The following is a 26,562-nucleotide window of genomic DNA, read 5'->3' on the forward strand; positions in this document are numbered from 1 at the left end:
GCTGCGCCAGGCTCCGGGCGTTGCCAGGCAACTGAGATGGGTGTGTTGCCCTAGGCGAGTGGTTCAACCCGTTTCTTGTCTTTGATCACTTCCTGTCACTGGCTTACTTCCGGTCTCTGGCTAGCTTGGACTCTGCGGTGAAGACGGGGGAAGGGGTTGGTGATGTAGGGAGGGACCAGGCCCAAGGGGCTGGTGGGGCTGTTGTGAGCTGCAGGGACACCCTGACCCAACTGAAGGACTTGTGCCCTGTGCCGCAATGAAGAAGCTTTTCACTTTCTGGAGAAGGAAGGGTCAGCCCCACAGCCCCTCCTCGCACCTGCCCGTAGGCGGGGCCAGTACTCATCACCCCACCCAGCCAGGCTACAACCTTGGAAATAAGGATTTAAAGAAACTTCACAAAGCTGCCTCAGTCGGGGATTTGGAGAAGGTGAAGGAGTACCTTCAGCTCAAGAAACATGATGTGAATATACGGGACAGAAAATACAGGTGACCAGACTGATGAAGGGCAGTGTGGAGAGGAAGCCGGCTCCACTGGGTCCTGTAATCAGGAGCAGGACTCATCTGGGCTACTTCATTGGTTGTCACTCCAGGTTTCCCATAGTGGGGAGGTCTGATAACCACTGTCAGAGGTCACACTCCCAGCTTCCAATTTCCAGCTTGTTATTTCTTGGAATGCTTACCTGGGTATTTGAGGTTATTTGTGTCCTTCCTGATTGCCTCCACTCCTCCCACTGCATTAATCTCCACCTGGCACCTCACCCTTTACCTGAATTGCTGTTTTATTATTTGATCTATATAATGTCCCCAGCCACCCAAGATTTACCATAGTACTAATGTGCTAATAGGAAAAAGTAGAGGAGACCATCCAGAACAGTTGTTGTTAAGATTTTAAGACATTGAGACAGCAAAACGATTGACTTTTTAACATGAATCTCCTATGATTTTTTTTTCCACTTGCAGAGTATCTTCAAAAAGGCCATCACAACCACTTACTGCAAAAACAAAATTAATTTTGTATATTAAGAAAAGAAGAAGTTACATGTTTGGCATTAATAACAAAATATGTACTGTCTATTGGGGGAGTTTTCAAATTATAGGGTATAAAAACATTATTTTTCATCATAATTGGGTAACTGGAAACTATGGTTATAAAGAAGGTTTATGTCAGTTTGCCAATAGTTTTATGTCCTTCCCTTTGACAAAAACAGAGTTATATAAATTTATCCAATTTTATCCTACACCACTCCATTGAATTACATTACGGGGTCATGGGTAACCTCAACATGACTTCATTCAGTGGCCAATTCTCAGTCTTACATGGCTGGCATCTCAGCCAAGTCTCTTACTTGCCCTATCAGTAGTATTGGAAATAATTTCCTGTCTTTCAGGACACTTGGTTCACCTGGCACCTCTCCTACTTCTGTGGGCACTTCTTTCCAGACTCCTTTGCTGATTTCTTTTCCTCCTCCTGTCTGGTAAATATTTGAGGGCTCAGAACTTGAAATGATTCTGTGTGTCTTAATCTTCACTTGCCTGGTGAGGAGAGATTATCTTTAAATGTCTATATTCCAGTGCCTTCCGACTTTTTATCTCCGGCCAGACCCCTCCCCTGAACTTTACAGTCGTGTATATAAATACCTACACTGGAAAGTGGATATCTGATAGATTGTGCTGTGCTGGTCAAGGTTTAATAGCAGGCTCTTAGTTGAGGGTTGGGGTGGAGCAAAGGGAGGAGAAGCGCCGATTTCAAGCTACCAGTGTGAGGTCATTTGGCTTGAATAGTTCCTGAAAATTTAACAATTGGCTTGTGAGAGCCACCAGCTCCCTCACATCCGTCTCGAGACATCTCAAACATCCCCAAACTGTGCTCCTGCTTTTCCTCCTCAGACCTGCATCTCTCTTTCTAGAAATACCAAATTCTTTCTTTCAATTGTTATACCAGAAACCCTAACATCATACTTGACTCCTCTCTTTCATATCATCCATCTGATCTTGTGGGCTCCACCTTCAAAATATAGCTAAAATCCAACTATTTCCTGCCACCTTCACAGTTACCATTCTAGGCAAAATCTCTATCATATCTTAACCAAAATTACTACAGTGGCCTCCTAACTAGTTTTCTGTCTTTTAACCTTTCCAGTTTATTCTCAGTACAGTAGCCAGAAAGATCCTATAAAATCTATGTGAAATGAGTCATTCCGTGCCTTAACAACGTCTACTGGCTTTCCATCTCATTAAAGGCGAAGGCCAAAGTCCTTCCAATGGCTCATTCAGCCATACATGACATGCACGCCACTCTGTTATCTCTCTGATCTTCTGTCCTACAACTTTCCCTTTCATTCATCTCCAGGTTCCCTGGCCTCCTTAGTGTTCCACAGAAATGTCAGAAATGTATTTAGGGGCTTTGGACTTGCATTTCCTTTGCCTGAAATGCTTTTCCCCCAGATAGCCACATGGCTTCCTCTCTCACTCCCTTCCGGGGTTTATTTAATTATCACCTTATCAGCGAAGGCTCCCTTGTCTACTCTTTGTGCAATGGCAAATTCTCTGTTAGCTGACATTTCCCATCTTCCCTGCCTGATTTTTCTCATTAGCACTTAATACTGTCTGGCATGCCTTCTATTTTAAGCTTTTTGTGTCCTTCCTCCACTAGCATGTGTGATCCATAAGAGCAAGTATTTTTGTCTATTTTGTCTGCTGCTATATCCTCATTACCTACAACCCAGCCTAGCCATAGTGAATGCTTACTAAACATTTTTTGGTGAATACAATGCATACATACATATGTATTTTTAACTCATTATAAACTTTCCTTGAAGTGAAACCAGTTAAATATTTGATCTTAAAGGCATTTCCATGACTTTTTAATTCAGTATAAAGCAATTATAATTAATATAACTTGTATATAAATATCAATAAGTACACGAAACAAATACCTTAACAGTATATGATCTGTCATGTTCTTGAGTATTGTAACTTCTCAAAATAAGACTTACGTCTAATTTTGTGTTATGTTATATTGATACAGAACTCCTTTGCACCTGGCCTGTGCTAATGGATATTCAAATATCGTATCTCTCTTAATAGAGAAAAAGTGCAAAATAAATGTCTGTGATAGTGAAAAACGGTCTCCCTTGACTAAGGTGTGTCAATTTTTCCTTTTCAATTGGAATGCATTTGAGTTCTTCTAGCTAATTTTTATTGGATTTCATCGTTTAAAACATAGTATTAAACGTTAGTTTAAGATATCACACCCCGAGTAGTAAGTTGGTTACTCATCTATTGTTGTTGTATTGACAGGCAGTACAGTGTGCTAAGGAAGATTGTGCTACTATTCTTCTAAGCCACGGGGCAGACCCAAATCTGGCGGATTTAGACGGCAATACTGCTCTCCATTATGCCGTCTGTGGCCAAAGTATCTCATTAGTTGAAAAATTGCTTGAACACAAAGCTAATCTTGAAGATCAAAATAAGGTAGTCTATTAAAAATAACGTTATATTTTAGAAAGCAGTGGAAGAAGGTATGTATTGCAGATAAGTCATATCTTTTGAAACACATGTTCTATGAAGCGTGAATTTTCCAAAATGAAACTGGGGAGAAGGAGAAGAAGAATGATATTATCAAATACTGATAAGGTTTTCCTTTTTAAAAAATCTTGGTCCATTTCATTTCAAACTATAACACTGACCTCCAAAACGATGCTATATTTCACCATGATAACTGTTCAAAGGCCTGTATCAAATGAGAAATATCTGATTTCCCTATAAGTTGGTATTGGTTAAAAATCATAAGCCTACATTTTTGCCTATCTTATTTATATACTCATGGATAATGATAATAGGGTTAAATTAGAAAATCAGTTACTATGCTAAAAGTAATCAAACTCTCCTGTTGAGATGAGGTTTTCTGTTTTTGTGTTTAAGCTTCTTAACACTTAGGTTCACTGATATTTTGTCTCTATGACAGCCCAAAATAAGTGCCGGCCTTGGAAGCCTATGGAATCTCAACAATAACAACAGTATGAAATGTGAATTGATGGTTTGTAATACTTACATTAAATGCCGGGTGCTTGTCACTTCAACACTCCAGGCCGCTCTTGCCCACCATTTGAATTAGGCCTAAAGTAAAAACTTTAATTTTATTTTTGAATGACTTAATTCCAGTGTATTTTCTTAGTCTCTGAAATCATATTTTGTTATATATCAAAACCTTTTTAAAATTAAAGTGTATATTCAGAGGTTTCTCATTAACACACTTATCTTTTAAATTGAACTTAAATCTAAAAGGCATATAATGTTAGTATAATATTTTAAATAATCATTTTAAAATAATTTTTTCAGGATGGGTATACTCCACTGTTACTTGCCATTACTGAAAATAATGCAAAAATGGTAGAATATCTTCTGAAGAGAGGGGCAGATGTGAATGCTTCAGATAAGAATCAAAGGTATAATAAATGCTAAATAAGACCATCCAACTATAGCTACCTAACAAGACAATATATATAAGTGTGTGTGTGTGTGTGTGTGTGTGTATGTGTGTGTGTATATACATTTTGTGATATTGATAAAAGATCTGGCCATATATTTTGGGCAAATTACCTAGATTCCCAAGATCTGTTTTTCTGTAGAATCAAACAGCTGGGCCAGATTGGTAAATCATTATTATTATTATTATTATTTATAACATTAGAATTAGAATCGTACACAAAAACTCAGTCTCTAAATCCTAGATGCTATAGTTAAATGGGGATAGCTATCCAGACCCCTACACATGCCCCTCCCTAGCATTTTGAGACATCTTGAAAACACTAGGGTTCCAGGGAGCAGGGATTAAAAACCTTTGAGCTAGGGTGCCTGGGGGGCTCAGGCTCAGTCAGTTAAGTATCTACCTTCGGCTCAGGTCATGATCCCAGTGTCCTGGCATCCAGCTCCACACCAGACTCCCTGCTCTGCGGGGAGCCTGCTTCTTCCTCTCGTTCTGCCTGCCCCTCCCCTCCTTGTGCTCTGTCTCTCTTTCTCTCTCTGTCAAATGAATAAATAAAATCCTAAAAAAACCAAAAAACAAAAACAAGCAATCAAACAAACAAAAACAAAACACACAACTAAACCATTGAGCTAGCTGCTTCCTAGAGACTCTTTTATTTTTAGATTCTGTGATATAATGTGATTGGTACACCTTTTTGAGCAGATCTGCCCCACTTTTTACATTCTTGCCCTGACTCTTTTTCCCTGATAGTCTACATTTGAACAGTAAATTTAGAAAACTTAACTTAAAAAAAAAAATACAAGACATGTCTAAGATCTATAAATACACATTTATGTATCTCTTTTGCTCCAGAACAGCCCTTATGATTGCTCTAAATGATGAACCAACAAATTTAGTCAGTCTTCTTCTTCAGCAAGAGGTGGACCTATCTTGCCAAGATATTTATGGATTCACAGCTGAGGAATATGCTTCTTTTAATGGCTTTACTGTGTAAGTGGTCCTGCATATCTTTTAACAACTGTATGGAATTTGATCATAAGGAAAGAACCAGGAGCCCCCAAAGTGCAAAACTGACAAAGTGCAAAGCTGTACAGTAGGGGTAACCATATTATGAATTCTGGGCACATGGATCCAGGGATCCTTGATTTCACCTGTTTGTAGCGTCCAATCAATATAAGAACTGCAGGTAGGCTGAGTCCACAGATTGACTCCCAGGGGCATGGGAATTTGAAGTATGTCAGTACAGTGATTTCAGCAAATAGTGACATAGTCAATAATAAAACATCTGGGTAATAAGGTTGGGCAAAAGATGATTAATCTACACAAGCCTCTTTCATTATTTTTACACATTAGTAATGTAAACATTTTATTCAAGTTTTGAATATTATTATTGTTTTGTTAGCTAACTTTAGTTTGATAAGTTTTCAGAATTCTTAAGTATATTCTCAATAACCCAAAAGACAAAACTTTTCATGTATAAATATGCATTTTTAATTTTAATAGTCAATGAGAAAGTAAGGTGAAATGAACAGAAATTTACATATAGCTAATAAAGTTAAATAACATAAAGGTATTTTCCTTATAATTTCATTTTAAGGTAAAATTTTAATTATACATAGGTATTTTTTCTAATTGTTTTCCTTTTCTTCCACCTACTTTATTCACATTTAGTAATATCTTTTAATCATTAATTCCATATGAACATCACAGGGGTGGGAGGAGAGGAAAAAAGATAAAGGGGAGAGAGAGAGAAGTAATTTTTACATATACATTCAGATGCTTATTTGTAAAGTCTAAGTTGAACTTTATAAACTAAGGGATTCATAGTCCATTAAATATATAAACCGTAATTGAATACAATATTTTTTTTGCAATACTGTACGTACGTACCTTGCTTTACCTTGGTTTAAGCAAACCATGTTATAAAAATTTCAGTAAAGAGATAAATTACTGATGGCTATCTATGCTATGAAGGGATTCTTCATTTTATAAAAAGGGGAATTTTAAATGGGGAGTTTTCCATATCATTCTAAAAGTTTGGATATAGGGGCACCTGGGTTACTCAGTCAGTTAACTGGCTGACTTGATTTCAGCTCAGGTCATGATCCTCAGGGTCCTGGGATAGAGTCCATGTGTCAAGTTCTGCACTCAGTGGGGAGTCTGCTTGAGATTCTCTCTGTCTCTCCTTTTGCCCCTTCCCTTGCCTGTTAGGCCCAAGTGTTATGAACTGAATTGTGCCCCATTCCTCCCACCTCAAAATCATGTGTTAAAGTCCTAACCCCCAGGACCGCAAAATTTGGATGATTGTATTTGGAAAGAGGCTTTTAAAGAGATGTTAAGTTAAAATGACGGCGCAATAGAGTGGGCCCTAATCCAGTTTGACTGGTATTCTTGTAAGAAAAGGAGATTAGGACGTAGAGACACCAACAGTGCTTGTTGCCAGAGGGGCAACTTTTAGTGAAGAGTCGGCAAAGCACAGTCATCTAGCCAAGGAGAGAGGCCTGGAACAGATCCTCCTCTTACAGCCCTCAGTGGAAACCAACACGCCTGGCACCTTGATCCCACTTCCAGAACTGTGAGAAAATAAATGTCTTTTGTTTAAGCCACCCGGTCTGTGGTATTTTGTGACAGCAACCCTAGCAACCTAATACACCAACGATAACCTAAAGCTATTTTTTCTACCTTGCTAGTAGTTTATTTGTGATAGCAGGAAGAAAAGTACCAGAGAATGGGAATATGTGAAATAAAAATGGTGTCTGTTAATGGAATTGGCTTGAAAGGAGGCTTGTGGTCAGCAGCAAGTGTATGACATACTTAGGAAGGCATTAGCTAAAGTCTAAGGTTTTGATCTGATGATTATGTATTATGAATTTAACTATTTATGAATCCTGGAATTCATATATGTTTTCTCTTTATGGATAGATATCATCAATTAATTGCCAATTATGGAAGGAAGAAGAACGTTGAACAGATGTCTGACTCTGAAGATACAACTTTGGGCACTGTATTTGATACAGAAGAGCTGAAGGAAGGTAAGAAGATACAAATTAAACAAATAGTTTTGATGGTTTGTTTTTTAGGAAGGGACTCGGTTTTCTCAAATAATATTTAAATTTGAAATAGAAATTTTCTCCAATTTTGAAATGCTAAATATTTTTAAGACCCATTCTTAAGAAAGTTTTTAATTAAAATATTTTGACACTGTGTTGACTGAAAATGTAATGTAAAGAGATACCGAATGATTAAGATAATTTTTATCCATAGTCTAGTTATAAAAAACAAAATATGACTAGTTATAATAACTACTAGTTATAAAAAGCAAAATTTTTAATAAACATAAAGCTATTAGTAAATTTTTAATATTATTCTAAAAACACTTCCAATAAGTATATTTGATAATTGTTAATATAATATATACTTAATCATTACATAAAACTTAAAATTAGGTAGCAGTATTTGTGAATTAAAAATACTATGCATCTATTAAAATAATTCTTGGTGCTTATTTTCAAAAAAACCATACAGTTATTTAGGTCTATAAAACTTAGCTTTTTGTTTGTTTGTTTGTTTGTTTGTTGTTTGTTTTTTGGTGGGTATATGTTACATTGACTTTTTTTTTAATTAGATGACATAAAAATTTTCAGTTATTCTCTGTAAATACACCAGCAAACACACTCCTCCCCTACCCTTCAACTATAGTGTAAAAAAGAAGGAAAAAAAATGAAAATTTAAGACAGAGAGGGACCCTGATGGCAATAGGAGAACATATGACTGTCACAACTATTCACTCTTTCTTCATCCCCTCAAATCTATCGTTATAACACCCTGAACAGTGCTTGGTCCTGTTGCCTCAAGGTGAGTGAATTTAAGAGAGAATTTACTTGAATTTTTCTTTGTAACTTAATCTCACACACTCAAGAAATTTTGTTTTTTGGACTCTTGTTCTTCTTCCTTATATGCTCCTGTCCTACCATCTCTCTGTCTCTCTGTCTCTCCCTCTTACATTGTTCACGAGCTATAAGAAGTAAAGAATTTCTGTGATTTATACTTCAGTTCTTTAGGGAAATAAGGCAGTAGAAAGTTAAAAATACCACTCATATTTTGAGTATCTCCTGAGGCTAAACAATTAAAAACACCCCCATTTCTTTTACCCATGGCAATATATGTTGCAGTTTTTAATGAAATGTTAATCTTTGTATGTTTTGATGCATAATAGAAATATTAGGTCAAGAAAATTGTCCAAACACATTGCAAAAGATGGTGAACATTAAAGGTTGTATTCCTGTCAGATTCCAATAATTCAATTATTCATTTTTAAAATGACCATAAAATACAGAAATATTGATGCTAAATTGTAATTGTTTTGTAGCTGAGGCATAGAATTTAAGAAATATACTTAGGAGTAAAAATATTTGAACACAAATGAAGACATTACAAATATTACTTGTTTTCTAGACATATAACCTCATTTCTACAAGTCCTTTACTGCTGCCTTGAATTAGAAGAGTCTGTTTTGAAAGAGCAACCAAATGAAATGTCACAGCATTTCACTGACTACTCATTTGAAGAATAGTTTGTTAATGGAGAACAATTTTCATCTTAGAAGATGTGAGATTTCAAAAGACAAACATCTATATCATGAACTATCAGTTGAAAGGATACAATTTGTGTTCAGCTTATAGTCAGCAAAAGTCTTTTTAGTCAGAATTTTGAATGGGTTATTTGTAAGTGTAAACTTTGAAACACATTGTGTTAGGCATGCGTTAGAGCATTTAAATAAAGTAAAAATATTAACATTTCAGCTATAAAATGGAGGAAAACATTATAAGTAACCCTGTGTAAATGGAAATTCTCTTTATTTACAAGCACTTTCATTGAAAAAAAACTTTTTTTTCTTTTTTAGAAATATTACAGTAATACATATTAAGAAAATTTGGATATTACAGAAAAGAAAAAAAGAAATAAGAAATCACTCATAGTCTCATGACCCAAACAAAACATCTGTTAAATTTCTGGCGTGTTTTTGTAATCTTTTAAAATCTGCTTAACTTTTTTTTTCTTCAAAGGAAATTTGTAATTTTGCCTTTAAAAACAAAATATAGAGCACATGGTTTTCACTGCGCTCTTTGCCATACCTTGAACACATCTAGCACAATCTAGCTTCAGGATTATTCCCTGGAAGACTTTTCCTTTAGTTGTATCCTGGGACACTTCCTCCCCTCAAAAGGGACATCAGTGAAGCCTTCTCTGGCTGCCTTACCGTTCTGTCATTGACAATGCTTTATTATCTACTCCTCTCCCCCTTGCCCTTTGGATTGCAAAATCCATGAGAGCTTGAACTTTTTGTTCATGGTTAAATCCTCATCACTTGTAAAATGTCTGGTGATAGTAAATATTCAATTGCCAAATACAGTCATACCTCATTTTATTGCACTTTGTTTCATTGCCCTTTGGAGATACCGTTTTTTTGTTTGTTTGTTTGTTTTGTTTTTTTTTTTGTCAAGTCGTTGGTTTGTGGTAACTCTGCGTCAAGCAAGTCTGTTGGCACCATTTTTCCCAGAGCATTTGTTCACTTCATGTCTCTGGGTCACATTTTGATAATTCTCACAATATTTTAGACTTTTTCATTATTACTGTATTTGTTATGGTGATGGGATCAGTGATCTTGATGTTACTGTCAGAATTGTCTTGTGGTGCCATGAACCACACCCATATCAGACAGCACACTTGATCGGTCAATGTGTGTGTTCTGACTACACCCAACCTGCCATTCCCCTTCTCTCTCCCTCCCCTCGGGCCTCATTATTCTCTGAGACACAACAGCCTTGACATTAGGACAACTAATAACTGTATAATGGACTCTAAGTGTTCAAGTGAAAGGAAGAGTCTCAAGTCTTTCACTTTAAATCAAAAGCTAAAAATGATTATGCTTAGTGAGGAAGGCATGTTAAAAGCTGAGGTAGGTCAAAAGCTAGGCCTCTTGTGCCAAATAGTTAGCCAAGTTGTGAATGCAAAGGAAAAGTTCTTGAAGAAAATTGAAAGTGCTACTCCAGTGAACATATGAATGATAAGAAGCAAAGCAGCCTTATTGCTGATGTGGAGACAGTTTTGGTAGTCTGGATAGAAGATCACCAGATACAGGGGCGCCTGGGTGGCGCAGTCATTAAGCCTCTGCCTTGGGCTCAGGGTGTGATCCCAGCGTTCTGGGATTGAGCCCCACATCGGGCTCCTCCACTGGGAACCTGCTTCTTCATCTCCCACTTCCCCTGCTTGTGTTCCCTCTCTCTCTCTCTGTCAAAATAAATAACTAAAATCTTAAAAAAAAAAAAAAAAGATCTCCAGATACAGCGTTCCTTTAAATCAAAGCCTAATCGAGAGCAAGGCCCTGACTCTCTTCCGGTCTATGAAGAGAAGCTGCAGAAGGTAAGTTGGAAGCTCGCAGAGGTTGGCATAAGGTTTAAAGAAAGAAGCCATCTCCATAACATAAAAGTGCAAAGTGAAGCAGCAAGTGCCAATATTGAAGCTCCAGCAAGTTATCCAGAAGATCTAGCTAATGATAATTAATAATAATTAAGATAATTAATGAAGGTGGCTACACTAAACAACAGATTTTCAATGTAGACAGAACAGCCTTATATTGGAAGAAGATGCCATCTAGTATTTTCATAGCTGGAGAGAAGTCAATGCCTGGCTTCAAAGCTTCAAAAGATAGGCCGACTCTCTTGTTAGGAGCTAATGCTGGTGACTTTTAGAGGAAGCCATTGCTCATTTACCATCCCAGATATTGTAGGGCCCCTAAGAATAATGCTATATCTACTCTGGCTCTGTACATGGACAACAAAGCCTAAATGAGAGCACATCTCTTTACAGCAATGGTTTACTGAAAAATTTTAAGCCCACTACTCAGACAAAAAGATTCCTTTCAAGATATGACTGCTCATTGACAATGCACCTGGTTACCCAAGAGCTCCGATGGAAATGTACAAAGAGATTAATGCCTGTTTTCATGCTAACACGGCATCCATTTTGCAGCCCATGGATCAAGGAGTAATTTTGACTTTCAAGTCTTATTATTTAAGAAATATATTTTTGTACAATTTTATAAGGCCGTGGCTGCCATAGGTAGTGATTCATCTAATGGATTTGAGCAAAGTAAATTGAAAACCTTCTGGAAAAGATTCACCATTTTAGATGCCATTAAGAACATTTGTGATTCATGGGAAGAGGTCAAAATATTAGCATTAACAGAAGTTTGGAAGAAGTTGATTGCAACCCTCATGGATGAGTTGGAGGAGAAGGCTCCAGTAAGGCTTCAGTAAAGGAAGTAACTGCAGATGTGGTGGACATAGAGAACTAAAATGAGAAGTGGGGCCTGAAGATATGACTGAACTGTTACAATCTCATGATAACACTTTAACGGTTGAGTTGCTTCTTAATGGTTGAGCAGAGAAAATGAATCTTTGAGATGGACTTTACTCCTGGTGAAGATGTTATAAAGATTGTTGAAATGACAACAAAGGATTTAGAATATGATACAAACTTAGTTGATAAAGCGGTAGCAGGTTTTGAGAAGATTGATTCCAATTTTGAAAGAAGTTCTGCTGTGGGTAAAATGCTGTGAAGCAGCATCGTGTGCTATGGAGAAATCATTTGCAAAGGAGTCCATTGATGCGGCAAACTTCACTGTTGTCTTATTTTAAGAAATTGCCATAGCCACCCTGCCCCTCAGCAATACCAGCCTAGTCAGTCAGGAGCCATCAACACTGAGGCAAGACCCTCACCAGCAAAAAGATTATGACTCACTGAAAGCCCAGATGATGGTTAGCATTTTTTAATTAAAAAGTATTTTTAATTAAGGTACGTACATGATATTTTTAGACACAATGCTATTGCACACGTAATAGACTATAGTACACTGTAAACATAACTTTTTATATTCACTGGGAAACCAAAAAATTCATCTTAGTTTATTACCAAGATAAGAATAAATAGCCCAGGAACTCAACAGGAAGAGAGCAGAGTTCAGACCATGAGGAATTTCTGTGTTAGCAAGGACCTAATAAGCCACTAAAAGCAAGGCAGAAGTCATCTCCACGGGACCTGCACCCAGTTGAAATCGGGATCTGCAGTGATAGGTGATGTGAATCAGATCTTGCTGGGTGGTCTAAGAAAACTGTGGAAATAAAAATAACCCAAATGAGAATAATTAGAAGCTATTCAGAGATTGTAGCAAGGAAGTCAGCCGTCATCACTTACATATGATAGAGATTCAAAGGAAAGCAGGAAAAGTGGGAAACCTCTATATTGAAAAAAAATGGAAGACTTCATACTTTAAGTCTGATTGTGGGTGGTTGGCATGGGGAAGCTGGAGATTGGTTAATTAGAAGTTTTGCATTTTATATGATTAATTTGAAGAGCATATTTGGCTTTCTCTGGTTGGTGTTGAGTTGGAAGCAGAAAGGGTGGAGGGAAATATTGGGAAATTGGCAGTGTTCTGAGTTTAAGCCTTGACAAAATCTAAGTACTTAATCAACAAAAGTTATTATGATTTTAAAAAGAGTTTCCTGCCCTCTACAATCATTATAAGAAAGAAATTTGCCAGCTTCTCTATTTCCTGTATGTATTTACTCTTTTCACTGATGTTTTAGTAGCAGAGTGGAAAAGAAACAGTAGACTCAAATTCCTACCTAGCGACTTAGAAGTGAAAGAATGTTCAAGCTTCTTAACTATAGCCTCAGTTCCTTCACTGTAATATAAAGAAGGTATACTAATCACTTTCCAAGATTGTTCTCATGAGGCAGATCTTTTCTCTTTTTACTACATTTATACTACTTTAGCATTCTTGGACTCATGTGTCTTTGATATAAATTGTATTCATTGGCCACATGATATTCTAATTCACCAAAAATCACTCAGACATTCCGTTACTGTGAGCTATTACATTTTTTTCCCATTTTCCCCCCACCATTAAAGACTGAAAACCTTATCTTGCTATCCATATTTTCTTCTTTGGAATTATATCCATTGGAGATAGTTCTATGACTGAGATTACTAGTTTACAATGTATGAAAGTATTTATGTTTCATAAAATACACTACCAATATTTTTCCAAAGTCTTTCAGTGTTTTAAGATCCACTTGAATCAAAAGTTGACTGAAAAAAAGACTCAACTGTATTGAAAAAAATGGAAGAACAGAAACCATAAGTGACCAAAGCCACTTTCTTGTTTGGCCATCTCATTACATTTTATAAGAAGAGAAACACATTAAATAGATTTATATGAAAGATTTATTTTGAATAATAAATTTTAAAATGAAAGTCCTTAAGGCAAAACCATTTTGCATGTAATTAAGCTCGGTAGGAAAGTAGAGGGTTGATGATAACAATTCATTAAAGTTGTAGAGGAGAAATTTCTTTAAATCTTGTCAGTATTACTCTATGATTGAATTCATGAAACTCATTTGGCATTAGGGATAAAGTTCAAAGCTTTTATTGAGTGAGGCAGAGCGGAAGAGGAGAGGAGAGACTGTGAAATGCCTTTTTTCTTTTCATCTGAACAGGGTACTTCCCCTTTGTCCTCATAGGTTTCCCTTCAGAGGCACGTGCTGTCAGACTCTGAAACTATGGCAGGGACAGGGGTTGCTGCCTGGGTTCCGGAATTATAATCCCCACTACCTACCAGATGTGGGAGTGGAGTAAGCTCCAGGAATGAAGCTTCTGCCACTAGAATCAAAGGGTGGGGGGGAAGTGCGAGGTGCCTAGGGACGTTTTCTGGGTGAGGAGACATTCCCGGTGTTGCAGCCCCAGGTCGGCACAGCCCTGGTATTGTGCAAGCCAGCTTGTCCATAGGCTCAAGTGACCACCTGACCATCTCCCCCCACCCCCCAACTCTGCTAACTATCACCTTGTCCAGCAAAGGACAGCAACACCCGGCCCCACCCCCGGCTTTTCCTAGACTGGAGAAGGGGGCCGGACCAGCGCCTGCGCACTGGGTCCCTGCGGCTTAACATGTGCACCCGCCTAGAGCTACTTGCCTTGTAGTTAGGATTAGTTTCAAACGGTTTCCTTAGCTGCGTTGCCTTCCCCAAAAGCGCGAGGTTATAAGCAAGGGCACTTTGATGCTGGGGGTCACCACTGCAAGAACTGCTTCTGTGACCTTGCGCTCCCGGGTGGGATCAGGTGGCAGCGAGAAACAGGAAACTTGGGGAGCATCTGGATTCATTCGGGCGATCGTCAACGATCAAACAGGTTGTATTCTTTCTTGGAAAGGAAGGCGAAGTGGCAGTCCAGGTCCTCTTGCAGCCAGAGGAGAGACTGCGGGGACGTGTGTGTAGTGAGGGGCCTGAGTCCCACAAACAGAGCTCAGGAAATCCGCAGGGGTGCTGCGTGGGGAACGTGAGGTAAGTGCCCTATAGTCTTTGGAGGGGGATCCATAGCCTCACCTAAGTGTCATAAAAAACAGGTAATAGGGACGGTGTGATAGGAGGCCTATAGGGCGCGGCCGGGAAGAGGTAGAGACATATTCTGGGAAAAGCCGGTGCGCCTGCCCGGGCTTCACCTACATGTGTAGCTAGACATCGTCTGCATCCCCAGTGAGGCATTTTTCCCCTTTCTAAGGCTCCGCAGCAGCTGGGGGCATTGTAGCACTTAAAATAGTAACTTCACAGAGGCTCCAAGACAATGTGTCTGTCAGTTATTCACAAATCAAAATTGTAACATCGACAACAGCAGCAACAACAACAAACTTTTAGCTGGACCCTGATCCTTTCATTATATGACACATTATTGACAATTTTAAAGAGGTTTAACTAAATTTAAATAGTAATAGAAAGTACATGAACCATCATTTTCTTTTTCAGTATACACTTTTTAAATTATCAAATATTAGCATATTATAGGAAAGTTTGTAGTGAGAAAAAAAATTCCCATAATATAGGAACTTCTGAAGTAAAAATATTTTTTATAAGATCAGATATTTTAAAAATAGATTTTATATTTTAGAGCACTTTTGGGCTCATAACAAAATTGAGCGGAAAGTACAGAAACTTCCCATATACCTCTGTCCCAACACATGCACTGCCTCCCACATTACCAATAAAACTCACCAAAATTGTACATTGGTTACCAAGGATGAACCTACATTGATACATCATAATCACCCAAAATCTGTAGTTTACATTTATTCTTGGTCTTGTACGTACTATAGGGTTGGACAAATGTATAATGATATGCATCCATCGTTACAGTACCCTACAGAATAGTTCCATTGCCCTGACAACTGTCTGTGTTCTCTCATTCATTCCACCCTCCCTCCAGCCTTTGACAACCTCTTTTTACTGTTTCTACAGTTTTGCTTTTTCCAGAATGACATCTAGCTGGAATCATACAGTATGTAGCCTTTTCACACTGGCTTCTTTCACTTAGTCATGTGCATTTAAGTTTCCTCCATGTCTTTCCATGGCTTGATAGTGCATTTCTTTTTAGCACTAAACAATATTCTATTGTCTGGATATACCACAGTATCCTTTCACCTACTGAACGACATCTTGGTTGCTCCCCAGTTTTGGCAATTATGGATAAAGCTGCTATAAATGTTCATGCGCAAAATTTTTCACGGACATAAGTTTTCAACTTACATAAATACCAAGGATTGTGATTACCAGATTGTATGGTAAGAGTATGTTTAATTTTGTAAGAAGCTGACAAACTGTCTTCCAAAGTGGCCGTGCCATTTTGCCTTCCCACTGGCAATGAATGAGGGTTTCTGTTGCTCCACGTCCTCACCAGCATTTGATGTTGTCAGTGTTCTAGTTTTGGCTGTTCAAAGAGGTATGTGGATCTCTTTGCTGTTTTAATCAACACACTTTAGGTAGGTAGGTAGGTAGGTAGGTAGGTAGGTAGGTATAAACTATGTGCTTTACTAAGGCATTTAAGAAAAGCCTTTGGAGTGGAGAACTGCTCCATGTTCTTGAACAAAAAGACTCATTTATCTAAAATATGTAAACTTATATTATTTTAGCAATTTCCTATAAACCAAATCAAAATATCAAGATTTTAAAAATTAGAATTATTTGTGATGCTATTCTGGTATACTTTTATGTTTTGAAAAAAAAAACAAAGATTTATAAATTTCCACTAATTATTGTTTTACTGATAGCAGAATAGATGGACAGATGAATGGAATAGAATAGAAAGTGTAGAAACACATCCAAATATAAATGAGAATCAGTATTTGATCATAATGAAAATTGAAATTAGTAGGGAAAAGCTAAATTATTCAGAAGTGCTGGCTCAGATCTCTAGTAGTAAGCCATGCCTGGACTTTTAGAATACAGCTCTGTTAGTGCACACCGAAGTGCTCAGGTATTGTTTCCAGAGCAGTCCCTCGTTTTCGTCAGAACTTTATGTCGAGCCCAGATCATCACCCAGACCTTCATGCTAGATTCCCTTTTGATACCCTTGTTCTTGCTAAGAAAGCAGGGCTGCGACTAGGATGAGGCAAGTAGGACACTAGGGGTGCAAATCCAGCAATTGTTAATAGGGACCAGCTGAAGCAATCAGATGCAGATAGTATTGCAAAAAGGCATCAGTCTCCTTTCTTTGCTCCTAGATGGTCTCCCAAGACCTAAGCCTTTTGTAGCTGCCTGTGTCAGACTATGAAAATTCCAATGTCTTCTTCCTCCAGAGCAGTGGGGGACTACTTACCTTAGATTCCCACTCTTAAGGTCAGTTACTCAAGTCCTAAGTTTGCTGTAGTAATGAAAACCTCCTATGTGACTTCTGTCTGTACCTCAGTTTTAGGAGAGGCTGTCATAATTTTCAAGGTTCAACAGGATCCTCTGAATCTAGAGGACCTAAGTCTCTTAGGGAAGGTTCATTCAGAGCCATCCATGTATCACAATCCAAGTAAAAAACGTAGTTTCCATCTTCCAAAACAATTGGGGATCAACATGGAGATTGAGCGTTATTCTCACAAAGATCATCTGGTTTGGAATGTGAGTGGGTAGAATGGGAATAGTTTCCCACATCAAGTCTTGATCTGTTAGCTGTCTCCCATTAGCGTGATTGGCCACTGTTAATAGAGACCCTAAAGTATCTTATATGCAATCACAGACTTGCTATCTGATGATTTATAATATATGTAACTTTAGTTACAAGTGATGTAGTAGCTGAGTGCAAGTCATGAAATTACAAGCCTCAAAAAATAAACCACCTAATAAATAATATTAGGATTTAAAACACTTTGTGAAAACTGCAGAACTTTGAGACCTTAGCAACTATGTAAAAACAGTGGGTTTTATTGAAGGATCCAGAATAGGACAGTACTAAAGTTAATGAGCACATTCTTCTGTTGCTTCACTATCTCACAAAATATTTGTGTATGTTATGTCATCAAATCCCCACAACAACACTTGGGAGTTAGGAAGGTCAGGCAAGAGCCACAGCTTAAAGGAGCCAAAGAGAAAGTACTTGACCAAGAAAAAATAGCTATGTGTCTAAGCTGGGAGAACTAATCTTCAGGACTTCAGGACTTTCCCATCATAGCACGTGACCTCTAGTTAATTTAATGAGTTGTACTGCTCTCAATTCAGGACTACTCAGCAATACTTTTTCACTTAAATGCTAATATAAAGCTAGTATAGATAGGAAGTTTGGAGTGTATAGAAATTATATACCAATTTTATATAGAGTTATGAACTTGTCTGTTCTATTATGAGAAATATGAGTATTGTGTAATATGGATGGTACATCTTATCAGTATTAAAATAGTAATGTTATTTATTACATTTTTCCTATATAATAATCACCATGTGATTTCCCAGAAAAATATAGTAAAGGAGATCCAAATATTCTTTATTTAAAATATAGCTATCTGTTAAAACTCCTGATAGTGGATTTTCTCTTGTTGATTCTGCCAAAGTAATAGTAGGATTATGAAAATTTTCATAATAAAAGAGCTATTTAAAAATCAGTATGTAAATTTCATTGTTTTTCTTAAAATTCTACAATTTATGATTATTTAAGATGTTCATTGTGAGATTCTGAAATAATAATGTCTGAAGAGAAATTTATTTAGTTTCAGAAGTTTACTAAGTTCATTAAATCCATATGGTGCCTTTGTATAAATCAGAAAACAATTAAGTGTTATTTGTTTCTATATAATTATAAACAAAGTGGATTTGTTATAAAATGGGTTTATTATTTTTACAACAAATTATTTCTTGTAATAAATGATAGCAACTTACTCATAAGAAAACACCTGTCTATTTAAACTGGGACTGTAAACAAACACAAAGCAATATGAACTTCAATAAAAAATGTCAGGTTATATTTTTAATTTACTTTTGCAGATCAGTATAGAAGTTGGAAAAGCAATTCCTTCTTGTGAATGACAAGTTCTTTTATATGTTGTTACATTAACCATCTCTCTATTAAGCTTTCTCTTTTATAAGTTGAAGAGAATGAATTGTTCCCATTAGAACAAAATATTTTTCTCCCATTTGTTGGCTAATTGTCATGATTTACTATCTTAATCTATTTGGGGTGTAACAGATTACTATGGATTAGGTGGTTTAAACAACAAACATTTATTTCCCATAATTCTGGAGGCTGTAAGCCTGAGATTAGGGTGCTAGCATGGTCTGGTTCTTCAGGAGGACCTTCTCCTTGGTTTACTTTCTGTGTCCTCGGATGACTAAAAGATCTAGCTAGCTATCTCTGGCTGCTTACGGGGGCACTAATCCCATTCATGAGGGTTTCTGTGACTTGATTACCTCCTAAAAGCCCCACCTCCGAATACTATCACATTGGAATTAGGATCTCAACATATCAATTTTGGGGGGACATAAACATTTAGTTCATAACATTAACTAATTTTGTTAGAACAAGACATTTTATTACCATCGGCCAGATTTGTATTTGTAGAATAAATATATAAACATCCCATCTCTGGACTTAACTTGAAGTTTTAATAGAAGTGTAAAAGTATTTCTCAAAAACAAAATTGCTGCAATGAAAATTGTGGGGCTTGAACTCACGACCCTGAGATCGAGACCTGAGCTGAGATGAAGAGTCGGACACTTAACTGACTGAGCCATCCAGGTACCCCTAAATGGTTGATCTTAAACTTATTGAGTAGAACCTCCAAGTGTTTCAGAGTAGGTTAAGTTCTTAGCATGGGACCTTTTCATGTATTCTTCCAAGAGAGAAGAAATAGCCATGTGTGCAGGACTGTAGTCACAAGGTACATAAAATGGCTGGGACTGAATGAGTTTACTGCTGTCTCTCTGAGAATAGGAAGTAAATACACTTGTCTCTTTTGTACTCTTCTCCCCTGGCCACTGGAAAGTTTCTGCAAGGATCATTGTCTCTTACCTGTTTTCTAATGTGGCAAAGTATAGTGCTTCTAGAACTTATGATGGGTTCTTCACACTAAACTGTACAGTCTCTACCTACATTCCGTCCTTGAACTAAAGAATTATCTAAGTATGTTATTTCCTTGCTGTTCCTAACGGATGAGGTCTAGAAAAATCGTGCTATTTAAATTTGTTATTCTCTAACTGTAATACCAGTTCTGTTCATGATGCCATTTCTGTTGATTTTATTGGGTTAAGATTATGATAACTATAATTTGCTCTTATCAAATTTTGATAAATCACATTCTCCCTTGCATATAATGATTTGTGATGGTGGGGAAGATTTTAATGCATCAATTGCCCACCAAGAGTATAATTAATACTCTGGAATATTCTTCAGTTGTGTTCCAAAGGGATAGTTTGTGGCAAAGAGTAAGAGTATTGTACTCATAATATTATTATATATTTTCCTATTGCTGATTCAAATTCATTTTTACTTTTTAGTTATGGATGAGAGTTCTGAAGAAGATCCATTAGCAGGTAGGATTTTTATAGATTTATTACTTCTTAAATAAGGGAATGAAGGAAATGGAACTAAAATTTATTCGCGTTTTACTCTGGGCTAGATAGGACATTATGTGCTTAACGTGTTCTCTGTATAATACGCGTAATAGCTCTGCAAAGTTACCATGCTGTCATTTTCTTCTCTTTATTAATTATAAAATTGTGATTTAGGGAACTTGATTAATTGGCCCAAGATCCCACAGTTAATATGTGCTGAACCATAATTTAACTCCAAGTCAGCCAGGCTTTCAGACCAACCCCCCGCCGCCATGGTAGCTTTGTATCCACAGTATCAAGAGACAGGATCCAGTTAAGATCCTGGATCCTCAATCTTCAAGAAGTCAGATTTAACTGTGTTTGCTTTTTCTGAGGGAAAAAAAATTAAACCAAAGCAAAAACAGGTAAAGGCCTAGAGTTTGTTCTAATATGTTTGATAGTTAAAATAGCAATGAATACTTTTTCACCATCAAGGGTTTGAGGGCAGATCTCAGTTAGCTGTGGTCTCAAGACTATAGATTATTTGATTGCCCTCTCTTTTCTCAGAATAAAATCAGCAAAGGAGAAAGATACTTAAGGTGAAATCCCAGAAAAGCCAGGTATAAGCTTCCAATAGTCCTCTCCTAGTGGAGTTGCACAGATAGCACCTAATTTTCCCGGCAATATTATTTGATGACACATGCCAAGTCTTGCTAACCAGAGAAGCTCACTCAAGTCTTGGTGTTCCGGGTCTTTATCAGGGCTCTGTGAATACTGTTTATAAATATAGATAAATAGGTAAGTAGCTCCCACATGACTAACTTTTGTTAGTCTCCAACCCGCAGAAGTTCAACTGAAACAAACATGGCCCAGGACTTGAGGCATACAAAAGCTCGCTTATTAGAAAGGATAATCCAAGGGCTGAAAGGTTATCTCCCCAAAAGATAGAAAGTCAAGGCCCAGTCTTTTTTTGGAGTGTGCAGGATTTGAGCCTTTATTGGACAAATAACTCAGTCTGTTACTCAAGGAATTATTACACATCTTGTTCATTCTTGCCTTTGTGTCTACCAACATGGAAAGCTTTCTCAGCCACTTATGCAAAGCCTTACTATCCATAAGGACCTAGCACAACTCTAGTTCATTGAATTCCCCTCCGTGCTCCCCCATATCTCTGCACATAGAAGCATTAGCAACCTCTGCCATACATTGGGAACATTTATATATTGCTTTCAAATATCACTTCACCGGTCATGTCATCTCTCAATGAAGGTTCTCACATAGTAAATTCTCAGGAAATGAACTACTTGTTTAGATTTATTATTTGTTCTTTAATGTAGAATTTTATTTGCCCTAAACTATCCTTTCAATCTTTATAGGATACTTAGTTTTAATATACAAAATAAAATATGCAAGTTCTTATTCATTCTCAGTTTCGGACTTTTTAGCATATTCCCATTTCCCATTTATCTTTTCACACTAAAGAGATCTAATCTTTATATGACTTCTAACCACTGACTTTGTTTTTCTCTGTACTTTCTCTACCTCTGGCATTTAAAAAAGTGGTGATCAAAACTTCACATCACCTTTTGCACAAGGGAAAGATATTCATTTCCAATAAACTTACAGCTCTGTACAGAATTTTACTAGTATTTTTCCATCAAAGAGCTTTATCAAGGAATGCTCTCAATTACTTTTGAGACTTTTCCTAGGTAACAATAGATAACTTAGAGTCCTTCATTCAATATAGTATATATGTTAGCTATTATTAACATTGACACATTACTTTGTTCCAGGCAGTGTTCTGTTTATTATCTTAATCTTCATAACAGCTCAAGGAGAGTTGTCCCATTTTTATTGGGGCACCCAAGACATGGGAGATTAATTTGCTAAAACTACAAGCTAAGTCTGATTTCCTTCACTTCCATGCTACACTGGCCTCACCTGACTCTAATTTAAAAATTCCTCAAAATTATACCTCCTACTTATCTTTAGTATCTCTGATCCTTTTCTATATAACTACAGTAAAGTTTACCCAAGTCAGGTTGAAAGATCTAAACCCTTTTTAAAATAAAATAAACTTTAACTTTAAGATAAATAAAATTTAAAAAAAATTTAGCCAAAATTTATCATTTTGACCTCTTTAAAATTATTTTAAAAATATTACATAAGCCATATTGTAGTGCTTTCTGGCAACTTATCAGTTTATGAATTTACTCTTTGTAGAGTACAATTATAATCTATGATTTTTCTAAGACAAATTAAGTGAAACATAAGATACATTGTGCATATTCTTGGACATTAAGCAGAAACATTTTCTTGCCTGCTCAACACACACACACACATTTTTCATACTGACCTAAGTGATGTATCCCCCAGAGATGTGTCCCATCCCTATCCCCTGCTCCTGAAATCTTTTCCTTTTGACATATTTCAAATGTAATAACAATTTGGTATCATTTGCATTATTTGGTATTTGTAAGGCCAGTATATAGGGAAAAGAAAACAAAAACCAAAGGTTTACAGTATAAATGAAAATTACCCTAGTAAGGAGAAAGGCCTTATCATATAGTTGAAAGAACATGGGGGTAGAAATAATAGCATGGGATTTGGACCCTAGTTTTAGCAATACTTGACCTGTGCCACTTCTGGCAAATAATACACCTAGAAGATAAAAGGATGTCTAAAAAAGAAACATGTACAAAAAAGATGGAAGTAAAAGGTTAACAAAAAATCAATACAGAAATAATGCTACACCTAAGATCTGAAAGGTGTCTTGCAGAATAGTTTTCAACTCCTCCATTCACCAAATCATGCCAGTGGGCAGCAGATGGTATTCTGTTAACTAATGAGAGAAAACTGCTGGTAAAGTCCTCTTTTGCCTTTATCCTTAGTGTTACACAACGTATATAGAAAAAAGAAATCTTAAATAAAAAAAGGTTGGGAAAATGATTAATGCAAATTAGATACACTTAAAAGACGGTTTCTAGTCCTTTAAATGAATTCAAGCCCTATAAGTTACATCCTAGAGTACTTAAGGAATTTGACAAACTCACCCATGACCTTGGACAGTAAACCTTTGAGTCAAGATGATTTGGTTGAGGTGCTAAGGACAGATACAAGCTACACAAGGACAAAAACTTGTTAATATCATTCCCTGGTATATCCATAGTTGCAAGCATGGTGCCTAGTATGCCTTATTGGCTTTGCAAATGTCACTGACAGTATTCCAAAATATACGTTTGTTTGTGGAAATGTAGAAAAGGAAGCAGTCATCACTAGGAGGCAGCATTGATTCACGAAGACCAGCTATGTCCATGACACATAGTTTCCCTGCTAAAAGAGGAGTAAAGATCACAGCAAAGCATTTGACCAGATTTCACATAAATAATCTCTGTAAACAAGATAGAGAAAAAGGACTAAATATCTTATAATTAAACAAATTTGTAGCTGGTTGAATGGGAACACTATGCTGTTTAATGGATCAATGTCAACCTGGGTGGAGAGAGCTCTGCCTTATCAACATTGTTTTTTTTCAATCTTACATGGATAGAAATTTTTTACCAAATTTGCCAATGACTTAAAAACTAATAGCCCAAGTTAAAAAAAAAAAAAAAAGCTCCAAATTAGTTAAAAAAAAAAAAAACCAAAATTAAAATGAGTGAAAGTAAATTTATAAAATGAGATATAGAACTATTCTAGTTCAGAATGGAGTGATCCTAATTTACATGTGAAAAACCTGAGTTTTCATTTTTGAACCCCGCAAGTCAAGAATATATGATTGCCATACGATAAATGTACTCATACTGTATACTTGTTAAATAATGTAAACTTAATACAAGTACCTTCCACTTAACCTTAAATCCTCAAAGTTGAAATATTCCAGTCTCTTATGGAGAAAGATGGTAGCCAGAGGCACTGCGAAAAACCAAGGTGGCAAGACCCACATCTGCAACTTTCCCACTTTGGCCTTTGAATACCTAGAATAAGCTGTTTACTATTAAATCCCATAAATCATCCCAAATTTTTAAAATGGAGCCTAATTTCATTTGTTACAACACCAAAAATACATATTGTTATCCATGTCTTAAAGATAAGGATTCTGAAGCATAACTAGGACTCACCCAGGCATATGATAGGTCTTTTAATAATTCTACTTTCCTTACTTAGCCATTGAGTATTCCTTTTTGCCCCATTCCAGATCTACTGAACCACATCAATGAGAGTAGGGCCCAAGAATATTTAAAGCAGCTCAGGTAATCATGAAAATGACCCACAACAAAGCTTTGAGAACTGCCTTAGATCATCTAAATATTTCTTTCAATCAGGTTTCTAATAGATATTTGACAGCAGGAATTTGATAATATACTTTCTATAGATAAGCAATTTATAAAAATACAAAGACCTGGTCAAATTAGAGCCGTTACTCATGTGATCTCTCATAAGGCTCTTAACCCTGCTGAGCCTCAATTTCCCCACGTGTAAAGTGGTCATTGTAAGCATTGAGCATCATGCCTGGCACAGGCTATGAGCTCAATAAATGCTACCTACTAAATTTTGAGGGTGAAGGCCCAGAATACCTTCTATTGCATTAAGGACTGCTTTATAATTTTGGCTACTACCCAAGTAGGTTCACGTGCCCTTGTGAAGGCACTGTATACTTTCTCATCCACACGGTGAATCCTTTGTTACGTGTCTGAGAAACATGTTGACACAGACAGCCTATATTTATATTGAATACTACTTAAAAGTTTTTATCATATCTCACAATAGGTTAAAAATTCTGAATGATTTTATAAAGGTGTTAAACAGAATGTTTAAAGCAAATATTAATAAAGTTTATCTTTAATTATCTTTCTTCTGGCATCAAGATTTGTAATGTTTAGGGGCGCCTGGGTGGCACAGCGGTTAAGTGTCTGCCTTCGGCTCAGGGCGTGATCCCGGCGTTATGGGATCGAGCCCCACGTCAGGCTCTTCCGCTATGAGCCTGCTTCTTCCTCTCCCACTCCCCCTGCTTGTGTTCCCTCTCTCGCTGGCTGTCTCTATCTCTGTCGAATAAATAAATAAAATCTTAAAAAAAAAAAAAAGATTTGTAATGTTTAAACCAAAACTGTCGGCACGTAAGGCCATTTGACTTAGCAAAGTGCTTTAGCCTAAAAGCAATGCTTTAAACTATTACTTTAGAGAGTATGTTTTCAGCTAAAAAGAAACAAATTAAGTCCTTTCTGCAGTTAATTGCCCTTTACAAAAAAGTTTAGTGAAAATATCTTTTCAGGAAAGATTTATTTGTTTCATTATTAAGCTGGGCTTAGATAGTGCCTGAATCACAGAGCACAGAGGTAATTACAGGTTAAAATTGATTTGAGGCTCTTTATAAATAAGAAAAGTGATTACAGAATAAAAATCTCATTAAAGAACATAAAAAACTTGACGTTGCATATTAATCAAGTTACCACTCATAGTTGTGGTTCCTTTACAATGCTCATGCAAAAAGAAATCCAATTTGAATTGGTTACAAGCACAGAAAGCCCACCCAGGAATAAATAATTGCATAGACCGTTTGGTATATTTTCATTCATTTTACCTACCAACCATTACCAACATCCAATTCATATTTGGGGAATGATTTTGTGACATCAGTCAGGTAAATGCATCATTATAAGATTTCAGAAGGCTACATCATATTTGAAACTCATTACTGTGAGGGAGGGGGGACTATGGTTTGTCTACTGGTTTATGTGTAACTTGTGTTATGTCAAGTATGCTGGCAAAATATCTGATTTGGACTTCCTTTGCACTGTTCTAATACATTTCACTTAGCCAATGAATGATCTGTATTCCTTATTTGATTTTTGAAAATAGTTTACCCATTTAAAATACCATTATATAATTATATAGAACATTTGGTTTATAGTCCTTCATTAAATTGCCTATTTGCTTTACTCACTTTGCATTATTTTCATTTTATTATTGATTATAAAACCTTATACTACAAAAGCCAAATATTTATGATTGCCAATACTAACTAAACTTTGTCTAATCCTGAAGCAGCCCTGAACAACAGAACATCAAGCAAGTTATGCTGGGTGATGGTGCCTGGTGACCAGTGAAGAAGACTATCTCAACAGTTCTCTTCTTACAAGTCTTATTTCTATGAAGATAGTTTCCTCTGGAAACTGT

The 26,562-nt window shown here is 36.6% G+C and overlaps 1 protein-coding gene across 1 annotated transcript; it reads left to right on the plus strand.

Moving 5' to 3' along the window:
* Positions 1-256: 256 nt before the first annotated feature.
* Positions 257-14,823, plus strand: ANKRD7 (ankyrin repeat domain 7). Its single transcript, XM_008705894.1, has 8 exons — positions 257-486; positions 3,029-3,143; positions 3,301-3,474; positions 4,342-4,448; positions 5,342-5,479; positions 7,412-7,521; positions 10,824-10,912; positions 14,581-14,823. The coding sequence occupies exons 1-8, from the start codon at positions 257-259 to the stop codon at positions 14,821-14,823; spliced, it is 1,206 nt and encodes a 401-aa protein (XP_008704116.1).
* Positions 14,824-26,562: the final 11,739 nt, after the last annotated feature.

This window comes from Ursus maritimus, unplaced genomic scaffold (assembly GCF_017311325.1).
Source record: "Ursus maritimus isolate PB19 unplaced genomic scaffold, ASM1731132v1 scaffold_3, whole genome shotgun sequence".
Classification (NCBI taxonomy): Eukaryota; Metazoa; Chordata; class Mammalia; order Carnivora; family Ursidae; genus Ursus; species Ursus maritimus.

Coding starts and splice junctions, on each gene's coding strand:
- ANKRD7 (XM_008705894.1), top strand. CDS start 257: ATGAAGAAGCTTTTCACTTTCTGGAGAAGGAAGGGTCAGCCCCACAGC. Junction 5,480..7,411: donor TCTTTTAATGGCTTTACTGT/GTAAGTGGTCCT, acceptor CTTTATGGATAG/ATATCATCAATTAATTGCCA. Junction 10,913..14,580: donor ATGAAGAGAAGCTGCAGAAG/GTAAGTTGGAAG, acceptor CTTCCCCAAAAG/CGCGAGGTTATAAGCAAGGG.